This window comes from Rhinoraja longicauda, chromosome 21 (assembly GCF_053455715.1).
Source record: "Rhinoraja longicauda isolate Sanriku21f chromosome 21, sRhiLon1.1, whole genome shotgun sequence".
Classification (NCBI taxonomy): Eukaryota; Metazoa; Chordata; class Chondrichthyes; order Rajiformes; family Arhynchobatidae; genus Rhinoraja; species Rhinoraja longicauda.
Window position 1 is genome coordinate 18,916,384 of NC_135973.1, and position 17,994 is coordinate 18,934,377.

Sequence of the window (17,994 nt, forward strand, 5' to 3'; positions counted from 1 at the left end):
GTTCACACACTGCCTTTGTCCTTCATACATTTGGTTTAGAGGAGAGTAGGACTGACAGCTCAACATTGCAGGCATTGGATGTTTCATCCGCAATGGAGAGGGATGTAAAGGAGGTAGAAGAGCTGCACCACTGATCAAAGCTGCATCTAGAGAGGAGATCTGACAGGGGTTATTGTCCGCCTGTAACTGCTTCTTGATATCTCATGGTGTGAATGGAATTGGCTGCAGCCTGTCCACTGTACTGGCGGCCATCTCGGGGCAGCCTGAACGTTGGGCACATGGTGTTTAGGAAGCTGTTTCGTTGGAAGAAGCATTTAGGGTAATACTTTCAACAGAAAACAATAGACAATAGGTGCAGGAGTAGGCCATTCGGCCCTTTGAGCCAGAACTGCCATTCAATGTGATCATGGCTGATCATTCACAATCAGTACCCCGTTCCTGCCTTCTCCCCATACCCCCTGACTCCGCTATCATTAAGAGCTCTGTCTAACTCTCCCTTGAAAGCATCCAGAGAATTGGCCTCAACTGCCTTCTGAGGCAGAGAATTGCACAGATTTACAACTCTCTAAGTGAAAAAGTTTTTCCTCATCTCCGTTCTAAATGGCCTACCCCTTATTCTTAAATTGTGGCCCCTGGTTCTGGACTCCCCTAACATTGGGAACATGTTTCCTGCCTCTAGTGTGTCCAATCCCTTAATAATCTTATATGTTTCAATAAGATCCCCTTTTATCCTTCTAAATTCCAGTGTATACAAACCCAGTCGCTCCACTCTTTCTACATACGACAGTCCCGCCATTCCGGGAATTAACCTAGTGAACCTACGCTGCACTCCCTCCAATTAGAAGTGAATACATTGCTAAAGACTGCTTTTCCTGTTGACTAGGTACCCACTCAGCCACCTCCTGCAGATGGACTACACAGGAAGGGTGTTGAAGTTGATGCCAAGGCACCATTTCAGGTGGTGGGGCTCCAGCAGGCCTGGCATGAAGATGGCCTGGCTTTATATGCCTGTGTGGTGCCAAAGTGTCAAAGTTTTAGTGGTGGCAAGGCCACCTTCAGCAAGAACTGGAGAAACAAGGTCAGTAATGAGGTTTCTCACTGAATCTTCCCAATCTCTGTGCCATGGCGTGTGTGAGCAGAACCGGTGTGAGCTGGATTTGTTAAAGGATTTAAACTGTGCCATTTATAGACTCAAACGTGTTATCTGAGCAGTAGCTATAGAGTTAACCGCAACGGTAGAGTTGCTGCCTTACAGCGAATGCAGCGCTGTCTGTACAGAGTTTATATGTTCTTCCCGTGACCTGCGTGGGTTTCCCCCGAGATCTTCGGTTTCCTCCCACACTCCAAAGATGTACAGCTTTGTAGGTTAATTGGCTCGGTAAATGTAAAAATTGTCCCTAGTGGGTGCAGCGTTAATATGTGGGGATCGCTGGTCGGTGCGGACCCAGTGGGCCGAAACTAAACTATCCAGAACTCCCCAGATCGATCTGACTGTGGCAGGTGTTTGCCTCATAAAAAAAAATAAGACTGTGATTCGGCTTTGGTGCTTCAAACAGATATTGCTTCCTAGCATTTTGTTGATCCGATTTATTCCTATTAGAAGACCAACGATCGCTTGGTTTAACTCATTGACATTGTAGGAGTTTTACTTGGAGACCTGCTGTTCTATCCTCTCTCTTTTACCTGCAGGTGAAGGAAGAAGTGCGAGCAACATCTCTGTTTTACCAGCTGGTTATAAGTTTTTTATCCCAAACATCTGTGAGATCGGTAATATGGTGGATCAAAGAGCTGAATGATTCCCTTCAGGGACTGAAGTTCCCTCCCTGTGTCTTGCTCCCCACCACTCACCTCAGCTCCATGGTCTCTGTCAACCCAGACTCCAAGGTATGCACCAGCGATCTGTTTGGAACGAGAGTATCTCTGTATTCACTGTGCGAGGAGGGGAAGGTTGCCCGGCTGTTTGAAGACATGATTGTAAACTGGACTCCTTTTGATCATTACACAGGCCGCACAGAGGATATTTGATGCTGAGATTGGGTTTTACTGGCAGACATTTGAGACAGAGGACAGCTGCTGTCCAACTGCAGCAGAGAATGGGGAAAGCTGCGTGGAGAAGCCCGAGGTAGGAGAGCAAGTTGCACTCCGCTGCTGCAGCCTGCTCTACGGTTAAAGACGGATAAAGAGCCAGACCTCACAAATGTATTCACTTCCCATCATGTGAGGAGTGGAATTAAAATCATACATCCCTGAAACAGTATCAGTAGCCCAACAAGTACTGTACCTTCCGGGAGAGAATACAGGACAATGGTTTCTAACTTTACTGGGCCTTGCCCACCACCAAACAGCACAATTGTTAATTCCTGCCAGAACAGCTCAATTATGACTGTTCCATCAGTAAAACACATGGAATAACTCTGCGGGTCATGCAGCATCCCTGGGGGACATGGATAGGTGACGTTTCTTCTGACCCCAAGTGTCGCCTATCCATGTTCTCGCGGATGTTACCTGCCTTGCTGAGTTACTCCAGCACCTTGTGTTTTACTCAAGATTCCAGCATCAGCAGTTTTGTGTCTCCATAACATTTTCCATTGTGTGTGCAGAATAACATATTTATTTAATGAAAATCAAAGCAACAATGGATTGATTTGTGCCCACATCACTCTGTTTCAGGTGACCATGGCCCTCGTATTTGAAACCTTATTCACTAAGCCCATTGCCCTTCACCACACGCTGCAGCTTGTGCTCAGCTGCGGACTGGATATCTGCGGCCTTCAACTGCTTTACCCCTCGAGGCAACTCCTGGCAGCAAGTGCAGGTAACTGAGTGCCATGCCAAACTTGAACAGTAGTACAGACTCTGCTTTCTCATTTAGTCTGAACCAGAATGCTGCCTGGCATTAGCTACTGGGAGAGGTTGGACAGACTTTGATTATTTTCTCTGGGACGCCAGAGGTTGAGGGGAGACCTGTTGGGAGTATATAAAATTACGAGAGATATACATAGGATGGACAATCAGAACCTTTTTTCCCGGGGTGGAAATGTCAAAGACTGAGAACAAAGCTTTAATGTGAAAAGGGCTTGTTTTTTTTACATATGGTGCCTGGAACATGCTGCCAGGGGTGGTGGTGGAGGCAGATACGATTGTGGTTTTTAAGAGGCTTTTAGATGGGCACATGAATATGCAGGGAATGGAGGGATATGGAAGGTACTGTTCTATGAACACCACACTCACTGACCAGAGCTGCTAGAGTAAGTTGTTGATGAAGAATCAACCACCAAAGCTCTACTTTCATCTGAGTAGGCCGCTTCTCAAATCTTTCTCAATTGCACCGACAATGTAATAGAATTCAAACTCCGGAAAGAGAGGCTCATATTTCCACAGTACCTTGTTCAGCCCAAAGCACATTGCAGGCAGTAAGCACTTCTGAAATGTTAAAGTAAGAAAGCTGGTATCAATTTGGATGCACAAAGGTATCACAGAGCAATGTAAAGATGTCCAGGTAATCTATTTTTGTGGTGTTAATTGAAGGGTAAATATTGGCCTCAAACATTAGAGGGAACTTCCCTTGTCTTTAAAAAGGGAACCATGGAATCTTTCTTGGGGAAGCTGTTTTTTCTTGGTTTACCCACCCATCTAAAGGCAGCACCTCCAACAATCAGCATTTAGCAGCACTTCACTGCGCCGCCAAACTACATCTTTGCACTTCCTCGAATGGGAATTGAACCCAACATGCTGTGACTCGGAGGCATGCTCTGGGCTATAGCTGAAGTTGCTACATTACAACATTTTAGAGCTTGATATGATGTCCCTCCACAGATGCAGCCTGACCCGCTGAGTTCCTCCAGCACTTTGTCTTTGGCTCAAGATTCCAGCACCAGCTCATGTGCCTCCACTGATATGAGTTGTGTTTACTTTGTCCATAGGAAGGCTGCCTTCTGCTTACAGCTGCGATGACACTTCTGCCAGGTGTGTGCTGGCATTGGCACTGAGAGGAGTGAATGCTGGCACACTGTGGACGGACATTGTTGGGCCCTCTGATCCGCGGCTGGCCACAGTGACAGACCAGCACTCCATCAACGCCCTGTACTGCGAGCATCGTGAGGAGCCGCTCCTCTACTCACCGCACCAGGAAAGCCGGATCCAGTGGGAACTCTGCGTGTGGTTCGGTGGAAGGATTCCTGAAAATGGAATTGTACAAGTTGGCATCCAGAACCCTGGCAAGAAGAGCAGCTTAAAGTGCAGGTGTGTAACGCATTGAATTGAAAGATGTAGTGGGCCAAGGGGAAAGCCCACTGAAGTTGTGCCACAGTGCAGCATTCCCTTCCAATCATAAGCAAACAGTGCGTTGTACTCATGGCGAGAGGGCATCTGGCTGAGCCAAGGGACGTCATTGGAAAAACTGAGAAACGCATGTGTTAGAAGTGAAGTGATGCTTAGAGTCTTTATCATAGAATGATTAAGGAACAGAAGTCATTCAACCTCTCAAGTGCATGCCAGCTATCAACCAGAGTAACCTGTTAGTTCCACCTTGGCCCCTGTTCTATTCTTGGTCTCCACAACCCTCTCTGTTCACCGCTGTGTTTACCAATTCTCTGTTCACAGATCGAATGCTGCTGGGTGCACAGATACCAGGGACAACTGCAGACCTCCTGCTACACTGGTGGCAACCATTACAGGTAAATGCTCTGAATCCCGCACACAGGTACCGGAGACAACAACTGTACAGGTAACTGAGGACCCAGTTCCCAGTTAGGATGCTGTGAGTATTGAGGCACTATTTTGTGCAAGGCCCCAGGTGCTGCCTCAAACATCAAACCTTGTGTGTTGCTGCAGTGTGTCCATTCCTACGGTGACAGGCTGTAGCAGCCCGGGAAATGATTACATTTTCCTTTGCCAAGCCTGAGCCGGCATCGACTGTGAGGCCGTTGCCTGGGAGAAGCAGTGGAGAACAGTCCCTGAATTGCCAAGGCAGGCTTGGCAGTGAGCCCACACCTGGTGAAGTGCATGGCTCTGGTTGCTGAGACCGTGGACGATGGCAGGGGGTGAGGGGATGAACAATTCATGCTGACCCTAACTCTCATCCACCAGCAGCATCATCAATAATACACAGATACCAGGCTCCAGTGTTAGCAGCTGTGACTGGCATGGATGGGTGGATAGTGGAAATCCTTTCACTGTGACAGGGGTGTTAGAAACAAGAGGGGATCGGTTTAAAGTGAGAGGAAGGAGTTTTGAAAGAGATTTAAGGGGTTTGTTATTTATGCACAAAGAGTGGTTGATGCGTGGATCACTCTGCCAGTGGAGGTGGTGAAATCAGATGCCATTTCTATGTTTAAGAGCCATTCGTACAGACACTTTATTGGCAAGGCATAGAAAGATATGTTCCCAATGTGGGCAACTGGGATTTGTGACGAAGGGCAATAGGCCTGACATGGATGTGGTCGGGTGAATGGACTGTTTCTGTGCTGTGCACTTTATGTTTTAACTAAGATATTAAATTTCTAATTTTCTTGTATATCCCAGCTGACATCTTTCTTCTGGTGTCACCTGTGGTGCCTCCACGTTACTACGGGGACATAATATCTGTGTGTACCCGGCGAGGATTCATTCTGCAGGGGATGCGACGACTTCGCTTGTCTGCAAAGCGAGCTGAGAGCCTGGGGATTGCGAGTGTGCAGGTAAAGCCCAGTGGGAGACGGCAAGGGTCATAGCAGGAGCGTGGGCCACATCAGCAGAAGGTCAGGGACATGACCATGCCAGAGGAAGTCAAGAGGTACAGTGGGAATTGTTCCAGAGAGAGAGATGAGATAGTGATCAGCCATGATCGCATTGAATGGCGGTGCTGGCTCGAAGGGCTGAATGGCCTACTCCTGCACCTATTGTCTATTGTCTATTGTCTATTGAGAGAGGAGAGGTAAAGATCAGTAATGGAACATGCTTGAGGAAGGTGATTTAGATTTTTTGATTTAGATTTAGAGATACAGCGCGGAAACAGGCCCTTCGGCCCACCGAGTCCGCGCCGCCCAGCAATCCCCGCACATTAACACTATCCTACACCCACTAGGGACAATTTTTACATTTACCCAGTCAATTAGCCTACATACCTGTACGTCTTTGGAGTGTGGGAGGAAACCGAAGATCTCGGAGAAAACCCACGCAGGTCACGGGGAGAACGTACAAACTCCGTACAGACGGCGCCCGTAGTCAGGATCGAACCTGAGTCTCCGGCGCTGCATTCGCTGTAAGGCAGCAACTCTACCACTGCGCCACCGTGCCTTCTGTTCCTGAGCATTAAATATTGAGTGAGAGTTGGCTTGGACTTGTAGCAAGTCTGGGTAGAAAAGGAACTGTGACCTCATGTAGTTAGATGTGATTCAGATTCTGGAGGCTACTCACCCTGGTAATCAACACAGAACAATGAACAATCCCGTCCAGGAACAAGTCCTTTAGCCCACAATGTCTAGGCTGAACATGATGCCAAGTTTTATCTCCTCTGCCTGCACATGATCTGTATCCATCCATTCTCTGCGTCTCCATGTGCTGATTGAAAAGCCTCTCAAACACCACTATCACATCTCCCTCCACCACCACCCCTGGCAGCACGTTCCATGCTCCCATCACTGTGTGATAAAACTTGCCTCACACTTCTCCTCTAAACTTTCACCTAAAGCAATGCCCTCTGCTCTTTGACATTTCTACCCTGGGAAAAAGGTTCTGTCTACCCTACCTATGCATTTTATTATTCTATAAACTTCTATCAATTCTTCCCTCAACCTATGATACTCCAGATAAAACAATCCCTTAATGTCTCAGGGTTTTCCTTTACCTTGCCTGCTATTTCATGTCCTCTTTTACCCCTCTTGATTGCCTTCTGAAGTGTACTCCTACACTTCTTATGCTTATGCAGGGATTCACTTGATCCCGATTGCCTGAATCTGATGTATGTCTTCTTTTTCCTGAGCAGTCTCAACATCTCTCATTAACCAGGTCCCCTAAACTTGTCCGCCCTGCCCTTCACTCCATCAGGAACATACTGGCCCTGTGCTTTTGCTATTTCATTTTTGAAAGTCTGTCACCTGTAAACAGACTAACTCATACGACTTTGGCAAGTTCCCATCTAATGCCTTCAAAATCAGCCTTGCCCCATCAGGACCTGAACTGAAGCCCTGTCCTTCTCAATAGCTAATAGAGTTTAAAGCGAATAGAATTATGGTCACTAGCCCCAAAGTGCTTTCCCGCTGACACTTCAGTCACGTGCCCTACCCCTTTCTCTAAGCGGAGGTCCTGGATTGCGTCCTCTCTGCCGACTTGAGATGTACACAGTCTTGCTGTGTGGAAGACTGCTGTATAATTTAATAACATTTAAACAGTTCTGAGTTTACGGGTACCTTACGGCCATTATAAAGGTTCATAAGATGAGACCTCATCGTTGCCACTGATTTGAGGTGGAACCTGAGGGATAGGAAAGGCAAGGGTTAGGATGTGCAGTACGGTGTGTGCACAGGGCGATGTGAGGTACCTGTAGAGAATGCATTGACCGGGCTGTTGCTTAATCCTCTGACTATCAGATCACTGAGGAAATGTCCGTTGCCATTGCAGATCCCAGTGTTTTGTCGAACAGGTTGCTTTGGACCCCTGAATTCTCACCGACCTGCCCCCGGCTCTCCCACCACTGAGATGCCCTATCCTTGCTTCATGATGCTGTTGAGGAAAGAAAATGCAATTCACCAGGTCGCCAGCTTACTGAAAGGTACAGTGCTTGGAATATTTCCCCAGATAGAACTACATTTGTGACAAATCGGGACTTAACTGAAGGGTTAGGTGCAGGTCTATTGTCACATGGACCAAGGAACAGTGCTTTGTTTTGCATGCTATCCAAACAGATCAGATAAAACTATGCATAAATATAATTAGTCCAAACTCACATACAATAGATAGAGCAAATGAGAAGATACAGAGTGCAGAATATAATTCTCAGCATTGTAGCACCACAGTTCCATAGACAAAGTCCAATGTCCACAATGGGGTAGATGTGAATCGGACAGTACCATAGCTTATGGAATGACCATATATCCTGACAACAGAGGGGAAGAAGCTGTTCTCAAGTCTGGTGGTGCATCTTCTACTGGACGGGACCAGGGAGAAGAAGGTATGGCCGGGGTGGGACAAGTCTTTGATCATGTTAGTACAGATTCCTCGACATTTGCATTCTAATGGCTCCTCAGGTACCAAACTTCATGCTACACTGTACTCTGTGTTTCTTTCCCACTGTAGGATTGGTGAACGAGCTGGCAGAACAGGGATCAGTCAGAGATGTGCTCAGCAGACTTCCCCCTGAAGCTGAGTTTGAGATCACAACTTGTTTCCATGTGGCTCCCTACACTGATCAAACGCTGCAGGGTTTAGGTACGGAGTTGGGTATGGGTGATGCGTGGCAGAGCCGGTCATTGCGGGGGTTCCGGTGTCAGTGGTAACGCTCTTTCCAGGCCAGTGCAGCACAGGAACAGGCCCTTCGGCCCAAAACAGCTGTGCCGAACATGATGCCAAGACCAACTCTTATCTGCCTGCTTGTCATCCATATCCCTCCATTCCCTGCATATCTGTGTGCCTATCCAAGAGCCCCTTAAACGCCACTAGCGTATCTGCCTTCTCCACCACCACCACAAAGTTCCAGGCACCCACCACCTTCTGTGTAAAATAAACCTGGCCCACACTTCTCCTTTAAACTTTGCCCCTCTTATTTTAAAGTTATGGCCCGCTAGTATTTAATATTTCCATCCTGGGAAAAGGTTATGACTGTCTACCCTATCTCTGCCTCTCTTAATTTTACATATTTCTACCAGGTCTCCCAACATCCGGCGTTCCAGCGAAAACAGTCCGTCTTCACCTTAAGGTAGTGAAGCACTGTATACGGTTCACTGTGGCAGCAGGACTGTAAACAGCATGCCGGTTTTGAAAGTAGGGTGAGAGTGGTCGATGGGTATTTCTGTGATCAGCGAGCTGATGGCTTTGGTTTCTGCCTGTGCAGGAGGAGCTTTCAGCGCCATGCCCCAGCCTGCCCATCTGACCCTGGATGTGCTGTACAAGCATAGCTTTGTGTCCAGCCCTGAGCTCGAGCAGGTGGTTGTCCTCACGCTGACGGGACGCAGTGCCAGGGAGAGTGCGGGCAGCTGCCTACGGGGCCTCCTACGCCCCGCTCCCAACAAATCACCCCGTCCCGCAGGTGAGTGTTCAATGTCCGGTGTACCGACAACGCAACAATGACATTCTCATTGCAGCAGCATAGAAATGCCTCATAGATGCCATATGTTAAAACAAAGAAAATCAATAAATTAATAATTCGAATACTTGGGCAAAAAAACCCTGATATCCCCAGTTGAACCAAGGCAGTCCATAGTTTAGTTGGTGTTTGTATTGTTCAAGTGCCTGATGGGTGCTGGAAAGAGGCTGTTCCTGAACCTGGAGGTTTTTCTGTACCACCTTGAACGTAGCAGCGATATGAGAGCATGGCCAGGGTGGCGTGGGTCTTTGATGATGCTGGCTGCCTTTTGAGGCAGCAGGGTGTTCCTGGGTGTTCCAGTTGCTGAACCAGGCCGTGACACAACCAGTCGACATTCTCTCCACGGTATACCTGTACAAATTTTGGTATTCGTCAAGATACCAAATCTCCCCAGTCTTCAAGGTGAAAAATTCTCCGAGGTATTTTAGAGAAATTATGTAATTCGGATTGATGTTTGGCTGAGGAGCCAGCAAGTGGACAAGGAGAACAAAGACTTGTTCTGAAGAAGGGGAGCACGTATCCGGTGGTGAGATCTGGAGAGCAGGGCTGGGAGAGGCAGATCCGAACACCCTGCTACCACTGAAAGAGGCATGGAAAATACTGGACTATACATTCTCGGATGCAGATGGATTGACAGAACCATTTGAGGAATTTATAGATGAATGTGAGAATGTTATCCTTGTGGAGCCAGAGGCTGAGGTGTAGCCAGGGTAGGAGAGTGAGGAGAGGTGTTAAGGCTGACTGGGTCAGGCTGGAATGTGGGATGTGCCTGCAAGCACAAGGTTTCTCATTAATTCTAGAGCTGAGAGGCATCCAGGCTCGAAAAGGCAATGTGGGATGTGTTGAGGTTTCTGCAGGCAGCTTTTGTGAAATCAAATGAGGTGCCACACTCCATCCATCAGGACAAGGATATTCAACTCAAACTGAGGGTGGTGGATGGAGTACCTCAGCTGGTGATTGGCTTTATTTTACTGGGATGGACATGACAGAAGTAAATGCAATTTAAATGGTCTGAAAATAGTTAGCTAAACTGAGTAATGGCATGATTTAATTGGATTAGCACAGCTGAGATTTCTGGCTGTATACATTCTGGCCCAGTGTTGGGTATTTTCACCCATTGTCAGGTGTCTTGAGTCTGTTGGTGAGTCTGAAAGGCAGCGCAGGTTGGCATGTTTGAGACACGGTTAGGGTTCGGGTTAGGCCTGTTTAAGATGTGGGCGTTGGACGATATTTCTAACCCGTCGTCTTCCTCAGGTGACGTGGAAGTGAATAGAGGCTTTGAGCTGCTGGGATTGAAATGGCTGCCACACTTGAGCCGAAGCCAGGCCAAGGAACTGACCCCATTCGAGGTGGGCGACAGGCACTGGCAGGAGAGCATTGACTGCCTCGTATCGAGCCCGGCACTGGTCTGTGTGCTGAGGCGTGTGGATGCCTTCACCGCACTGACTGAAATGCTCGCTGCAGCCAAAGGCAGGGCAAGTGTGATGCAGGAAAACATTGTCAGCCTGGAGAGAGTGATGTCACCAACCCCAGAGCTGGTCTTCAGACAGGCTGCTCTTTTCTTCACCGACCAGGAACTGATATCAGGTACCATACGCACTGCGTCTCCACCGCTGAGTGCACCTGCCTCACACTACCATGCAAGGTGCATCCCCCACCCACCCTCACAGTCCACCCCCCACTCACAGTCCACCCCCCCTACTCACACCACCCCCCACTCACAGTGAACCCCCCACTCACAGTCCACCCCCCCTACTCACACCACCCCCCACTCACAGTCTACCCCCCACTCACAGTCCACCCCCCTACTCACACCACCCCCACTCACAGTCTACCCCCCACTCACAGTCCACCCCCCCTACTCACACCACCCCCCACTCACAGTGAATCCCCCCACTCACACTCCACCCCCCACTCACACCACCCCCCACTCACAGTGAATCCCCCCCACTCACAGTGAATCCCCCCTCACAGTCCACCCCCACTCACAGTCCACCCCCCCACTCACATCACCCCCCACTCACAGTGAATCTCCCCCACTCACACCGCCCCCCACTCACAGTGAACCCCCCCACTCACAGTCCACCCCCACTCACAGTGAATCTCCCCCACTCACACCACCCCCCACTCACACCACCCTCCACTCACAGTGAATCCCCCCACTCACAGTCCACCCCCACTCACAGTGCATCCCCCCACTCACAGTCCACCCCCATTCACAGTCCACCCCCACTCACAGTGCATCCCCCCACTCACAGTCCATCCCCCATTCACAGTCCACTCCACACTCACATGGATCCTCCACTCACAGTCCCGTCCCCCCCCACTCACAGTCCACCCCCCCCCCCCCCACGCAGTCCACCCCCACTGAGCAGAAACCTCTTCTCTTTGGCCCATGCATGGGAAGCAACTCAGACCTGCTATAAAGTGACCTTTGATACCTTTTTCTTGGTCAGATTCCCAGAGAACCTTTACAATGTTAAGTGTTTTGGCTGGGGAGGATTAGTGGTGCAGTAATGGCAGTGAATGGATACTTAATACAGCACTGTGATATTTACTGAGGCACAACTCACCCTGTACGCTGTCCCGTTCACAGATCCGAGCGCACGGCCCTTACTGAATTACCTCTCTCCCTCTCTGAGATCTGGGATCACCACGGCAGGTGAGTCTATAAGCTGTGGGCAAGGGTGTATCGCGCAGGGTAGACTAATCACCATGGGCAAGGGGGGATCGCGCAGGGTAGACTAATCACCATGGGCAAGGGTGTATCGCGCAGGGGTCTAGTCCAATTGGCAAGGAAGTACTGCTTCCAGATATTGGTCTCTGGATAATACCACAGGTACAGATCACTGAGTGTGTGTCAGATTGCTGGGGTCACTGGGTAATGGAGACTGATACCAGCCGGAATGCCCCCCAGCATTCTCAGTCCTGAGAGAGGGCTTCAACCTGGAAAGTCGACCCACAGACGCTGTTCGAGATGCTGAGTTCCTCCAGCAGGTTGCTAGTTGCAGCTGGAATACCTGCTCTGTTTATTCACCAGGGCCAACTTACTGGAAGTATTCTTCATTATTATATTATCTCTTGTGTAAGGCACATCCATCACAATCCATCTGGTACCAAGTTTATCTGTTTCAGGTGATGAAGCCAAAACTGTCAACATGGAATCCATCTTTAGCTACATGCTCCTTGGTAAGTAAAGTGTCTGTATTTACAGTCATAGAATCATATAACACTGAAACAGGCCCTTACGCCCAAATTGTCCATGCTTACCAAGGTGCCCATCTACGCGTTTGATCCATTTCCTTCAAAAGCTTTCATATCCATGTATCAGTCCAAATATCTGTTAAATATTGTTATAGTACCTGCCTCAACTATCTCACCTGGCAGCTCATTCCATATGCCTACCACCCTCTGTATGAAAAATCTGCCCCACAAGTTCCTGTTAAATCATTCCCCTTACCTGAAACTGGTGTCTAATATTAAGCTCAGACCAGTGACCAACATGAAGAGATTTCTGGGCTGTGGTGATCTGTGCATGTAGAACGGCGGCACGGTGGCGCAGCGGTAGAGTTGCTGCCTTACAGCGAATGCAGCGCCGGAGACTCAGGTTCGATCCTGACTACAGGCGCCGTCTGTACGGAGTTTGTACGTTCTCCCCGTGACCTGCGTGGGTTTTCTCCGAGTTCTTCGGTTTTCTCCCACACTCCAAAGACGTACAGGTTAATGGACTGGGTAAATGTAAAAATTGTCCCTAGTGTGTGTAGGATAGTATTAATGTGTGGGGATCGCTGGGCGGCGCGGACTCGGTGGGCCGAAGGGCCTGTTTCCGCGCTGTATCTCTAAATCTTTTTAAAAAACGTAGAACAGTACAACACGGGAACAGGCCCTTCAGCCCACTCTGTCTGTGCTGACCATGGTGTCAATATAAACTAATCCCATCTGCCGGATCCTGTTCTATATCCTTCAATTCACTGCCTGTTCACTGATCTAACTAAATGCCTTTTGAAGGCCACTGTCATATTTGCCTCCATCACCACCCCTGGCAGCAAATTCCAACCACCTAAAGGGCCTGTCCCAGTTACGCGATTTTTAAGGCGACTGCCGGCAACTGTCAAAGTCGTAGCAGATCGCCAAAATTTTATTTTACCCTACGACAATGACCACGACAATGCTGAGTCAGGTCGATACAAGTTACTTTTTTTGTGAAACTAGCACCTGGCTAAGAGATTACACCGTCTTCGGAAACATCGCAAAATTCCCACGCTTACCTGACCGTCAAACTGTCGCCTCCAATCTACCTGTCAAATGTTCTGACGGTAAATACTCTAAATGTGGCCTAACCAAAGTTTTATAAGGCTGCATCACGTCTTCCCCAATTTTATACTCAATGTCCCAACTAAAGGAAGCAAGCACATTGTTACGCTACCTTCACCACCCTATCGACTGTTGTTACCACTTATAGGGAGCTATGGACTTGTGCAGCCAAACAAACACTTGCCCTCAACTTCTCAGTGAATGATGTGCCATTCCTGTGCTTGGCGAGTTGTCTGTGACTGCACTCCATCTTGTTGCAGGACCCCAGCCTCTGCTGACGCTGCTGATCATCAAACCCTCCGTCTGGTCACATCATCTCCCCAAGATACTCCGCAAACTAGACCTGGAGCACTTCTGCGTTGTTGGGTTAAAACTTGTTACCTTGGACGCTGAGACAGCTTCGCTCCTCACTCCACGCAGCATTCAGCAGGTATGTTCAGCTGATTGAATTTCCTTTCATAATGGTTTAATTGGCATAAATCCCTGGAGCTTGCCCGCATTTCCCGTTGGATTTGCATCATTTGTCTGATAGCAAGTGCAGGAATGTTGTTGCTGACTCCTAACACTCTCAGGCATTGCACCCTGCAGCTGGAACGGATCCTGCTTTCTGAGCAGAATTTGTACATTCAATCCTCATCTGCTCCCTCCAGCAGCACAATTGGTCAGGCAGGTAAATCATCACATACTCAAACTTTGACAAGTACGGTTTCTTTCAATCCACCTGCCAATGACAAGATAATGACAGGAACTCGTGATACTCCAGGTTTTTCCGTTATGTTCATATTCATCACTGCCTTGGATTCAAAGCTTTGAGGTGTAAAACCATAACCCCTGTTCCAATGTTGTGTCCTCTCATCTTTCAGCATATCTGGATTTAGTTTGTCCCGCCCCCCTGACATCAGTCTGAAGAAGGGTCTCGACCCGAAACGTCACCCATTCCTTCTCTCCCGAGATGCTGCCTGACCTGCTGAGTTACTCCAGCATTTTGTGAATAAATGGATTTAGTTTAATTTAGTTTAAAGATATGGCATGGAGATAGACCATATCCACCGAGTCCAAGCTGACCATCGATCACCCGTTCACACTAGTTCTATGTTATCCCACTTTCGCATCTACTCCCTACACACTTGGGCCAAAACCGACAAACCCGCTCGTCTTTTTGACGTGGGAGGAAACCGGAGTAGCCACGCAGTCACAGGGAGATCATGCAAACTCCACACAGACAGCACCCGAGGTCAGCATCAGATCCAGGTCTCTGATGTTGTGTATTGGCAATCCCTGGATCTTCACTGATCGGGATATGCTGCCTGTCCCAAAGATATGGGTCTTTCAACCTCACTCTGCACCTTCACTCTTCCGAATCAACTTTATTGTCACCATTTGTTCGTATCCACTATCCTAATGTGATTTCAGCAAATCGAATTGATTTTTCCTGGTTCCAGCATTTCCCTCCCCTTTGTCCAGGAGCCTGATTGCTACTTGCCAACAGCCCCAGGATTTCGGCATTATTCTGGCTATTCCTGATGCCTCAGATCCACCCCCTGACCTCCCACCATTCCTCCTCGTTGACAAAGTGTGGGGTTAGGGGTGCCACTGTGCGGGGGCCTCAGGATCAGCTCCTGGGGTTTGTTTATCACTCGCAGTAAAGTACAGTCCCCTGAATTTCCAGTCTCCTGTTGAGGCGTGAACGTTGGCCAGGGGACCACTCTTCAAAAGTGGCGTGGAATCTTCTCTCCTTTGGGCAGAAGAGGTTTCCCCATCTGAAGAAGGGTTCTCACCTGAAATGTCACTGATCCATACCCTCCACAGATGCTGTTGACCCGCTGAGTTGCTCCAGCACTTTGTGCTTCGCCTCTGCAGTTCTTTGTGTCGCTTCCAATATCTCCTTCAAAAAGCTGTACTAACTGAGGGCTAACTGAGTAACGTTGACCGTTCAAACAATGCATTCAATTGCATCAGCAAGATGTTAGTGTATAATAACTGTATGTTGGTTGGAATTAACTACTGGAGTTTTATGCCTATAGAATGATCAAGGTGATCTGTGGCTCAGCACTGACACCTGCTGGCCGATGAATTCATGACCAGCGCTAACTGTTCTGTATTTCCAGGACCCAGCGCTGGTGAAATCCAGCATTGATTCACTGGTCTCTGCTCCCTCGGTCATTTTGTGTGTTGAGCGAGATAATGCTGTGAAGAAGCTGCTTGACTTGCTTGGCCCCGAAGATCCTCAGCAGGCTAGAGATCTGGACCAGTTCCTTTTACGGGCTCACTGGGGTACAGACCTGGTCCACAATGGTTTCTATGGTAAGTCACTTAGCTAATTAATGCCTGGCACTTTAGCTGGCTGCAGCGATTTCGCCATGAACAAATAAACTCGACATCTGTAGTCTGGGATTTCCCAGTGACAGTTCTGCCTTCCAATGTACACACTGTAATCTGAGACAATTCTTTAAAACTTCAGCTAACTAGTCAGACTTACCGTCCATTAGGCAGAGCTATCCTTACTAAAAGGACAATCTGGCCCATGTTGGAAAAACAATCTGAAGAAGGATCCCAATCCAAAACGTCATCTGTCCATTCCCTCTACAGATGCTGCCTGGTCCGCTGTTCCTCCAGGACTGTATTTTGCTCATGATTCTAGCATCTGCAGTCTCTTGTCCCACTAAAATAATGGGTTGCCCATTTAATACTGAGATGAGGTGAATTTTTTTTTCTTTAGTGGGCTGAGTCTTTTATAATTCTGTTGCTCAAAGGAAGTGAGTCTTTGAATATTTTGATGGATGATGTAGATCGATACCAGACGTAGATAATACAGAATGCAGACTTGAAGTTACAGTATAATCATGGGAGCTACAAGAGGGTATAGATGGCTCCTCCTGCTCCTACTTTATATCTGATTCTCTCCTCACAGGTTCCTCATCCTTTGCAAATGCCGTCCGGGATGTGAAGGCTTGCTTTCCTGAAGGGGTTTGTTGTGAGGAGTCACCAATGATGAAGGCAGAGAAGGTAATCCAGACAATTCTCTGGAAGAAACGTGCAGGCATGCCCCATTGTGAAGTGTATCTGTGTTGCGTTAGATCCCGCAGTCATGCTCTGTGTAACGCCACGTGACACTAAAGGACGGGAGATGACCTTGGGCTCGGTGTCTGAGCTTGTTGGGGATGAGTCCAGGGTACCCAGCATTGGCACTCCATGTTCTGGCCTCTCCAGCAGACATGCCCCACAGTGCACGTCTGAGGCCAAGGGGCCAGGATCCACCCACACTCCCGATCTCCGTCTGCAGTGGTTGGGGGATTGTGACCACACCGTACCTGGCAGGGCAAAGCTGGAAGGAATACAATTGAAAAGCTTTCCTGTTTAAGATAGAAATTATTCTTTGGAAGTTTGTTCATGGAGTAGAGTTATACAGCACCAAACAGGCCCTTCGGCCCAACTCGTCCATGCTGACCAAGTAGTCTCCCTGAGCTGAGCTGTTCCTATTGGCCTGCTTTTAGCCCATATCTCCTGTAAACGATTACCTATAAATAAACCAATCTAAATGTCTTTCAAATGCTGTCATTGTACCTGTATCAACTACTTCCTCTGTCACCTCGTTCCCTAAACCACCACTCTGCATGAAAAGATTGCCCCTGAGGTTCTTATTAAATTTTGCCCCTCTCACCTTAAACTTATGTCCCCTAGTTCTTGATTCCCCTACCGTGGGGAAAAGACTATGTTCATTCACCCAATCTATTCCCCTCATAATTTTATATCCCATCAAATCTCTCCCTTTTCACTAGAAACCTGGCCACTCTAGTTTATGATTCCCCTACTCTGATAAGGGATTCCCTACCCTGAGAAAAGACAAAAAATGGGCAGGAAAAACAAGGGTTTTAAAATATTTTGAATGAGGAGGAAGGTGAACTCTTGATCAGGAGAGGAGAGGTTTCCTTGGGTTACTCTTCCCACACAGAGGATCAAACATACCTTGAGACCAAACCAGATGGGGGGGGATTTGGAGAGCGAGAGATTGAGAGAGGGGTGTCTACAACCTAAGGCTCGACAGCTGAAGGCACAGTCACCAATATGGGAGTGATTATAGAGGAGTGCTGTGGACTTGGTATTGCAGGGTTGGGCAGGTTACAGAGACGAGGAGGCGTTTCCCAGGTCTCTGCTTCAGGGCAACTCCTTTACCTTCACTGCCATTTTGAATGCATGGCTCTCACTCTGATTTTGGTTTGCAGATTGGTACCAATATTAAAGACCAACTCGTCAGCCCTGAGGTACCCCCCAGACGCAAGCTGGTGAAGTCTTCTCACTGGCATTACAAAGCACCCGATGGGAACAGGCAGCAAGGTAGTTTTTACCAAATCTCTGGTACGTGAACATGTACAAACTACCCATGCCAGCTGCAGGCTGCA

The 17,994-nt window shown here is 48.3% G+C and overlaps 1 protein-coding gene across 1 annotated transcript in view; it reads left to right on the forward strand.

Annotated features, from left to right (window-relative positions):
- The window catches only part of LOC144603989 (dynein axonemal assembly factor 8), a 45,366-nt gene that overhangs the window by 21,025 nt on the left and 6,347 nt on the right, over positions 1 to 17,994 (forward strand). Inside the window, exons 12-28 of the mRNA XM_078417943.1 lie at positions 884 to 1,078; positions 1,690 to 1,884; positions 2,006 to 2,122; positions 2,671 to 2,815; positions 3,924 to 4,242; positions 4,603 to 4,676; positions 5,524 to 5,678; positions 7,600 to 7,750; positions 8,275 to 8,406; positions 9,029 to 9,223; positions 10,535 to 10,867; positions 11,877 to 11,942; positions 12,416 to 12,469; positions 13,855 to 14,024; positions 15,703 to 15,898; positions 16,506 to 16,600; positions 17,818 to 17,929. Coding sequence (XP_078274069.1) covers positions 884 to 1,078; positions 1,690 to 1,884; positions 2,006 to 2,122; positions 2,671 to 2,815; positions 3,924 to 4,242; positions 4,603 to 4,676; positions 5,524 to 5,678; positions 7,600 to 7,750; positions 8,275 to 8,406; positions 9,029 to 9,223; positions 10,535 to 10,867; positions 11,877 to 11,942; positions 12,416 to 12,469; positions 13,855 to 14,024; positions 15,703 to 15,898; positions 16,506 to 16,600; positions 17,818 to 17,929 — 2,704 coding nt within the window. The remainder of the gene's footprint in view (positions 1 to 883; positions 1,079 to 1,689; positions 1,885 to 2,005; positions 2,123 to 2,670; positions 2,816 to 3,923; positions 4,243 to 4,602; positions 4,677 to 5,523; positions 5,679 to 7,599; positions 7,751 to 8,274; positions 8,407 to 9,028; positions 9,224 to 10,534; positions 10,868 to 11,876; positions 11,943 to 12,415; positions 12,470 to 13,854; positions 14,025 to 15,702; positions 15,899 to 16,505; positions 16,601 to 17,817; positions 17,930 to 17,994) is intronic.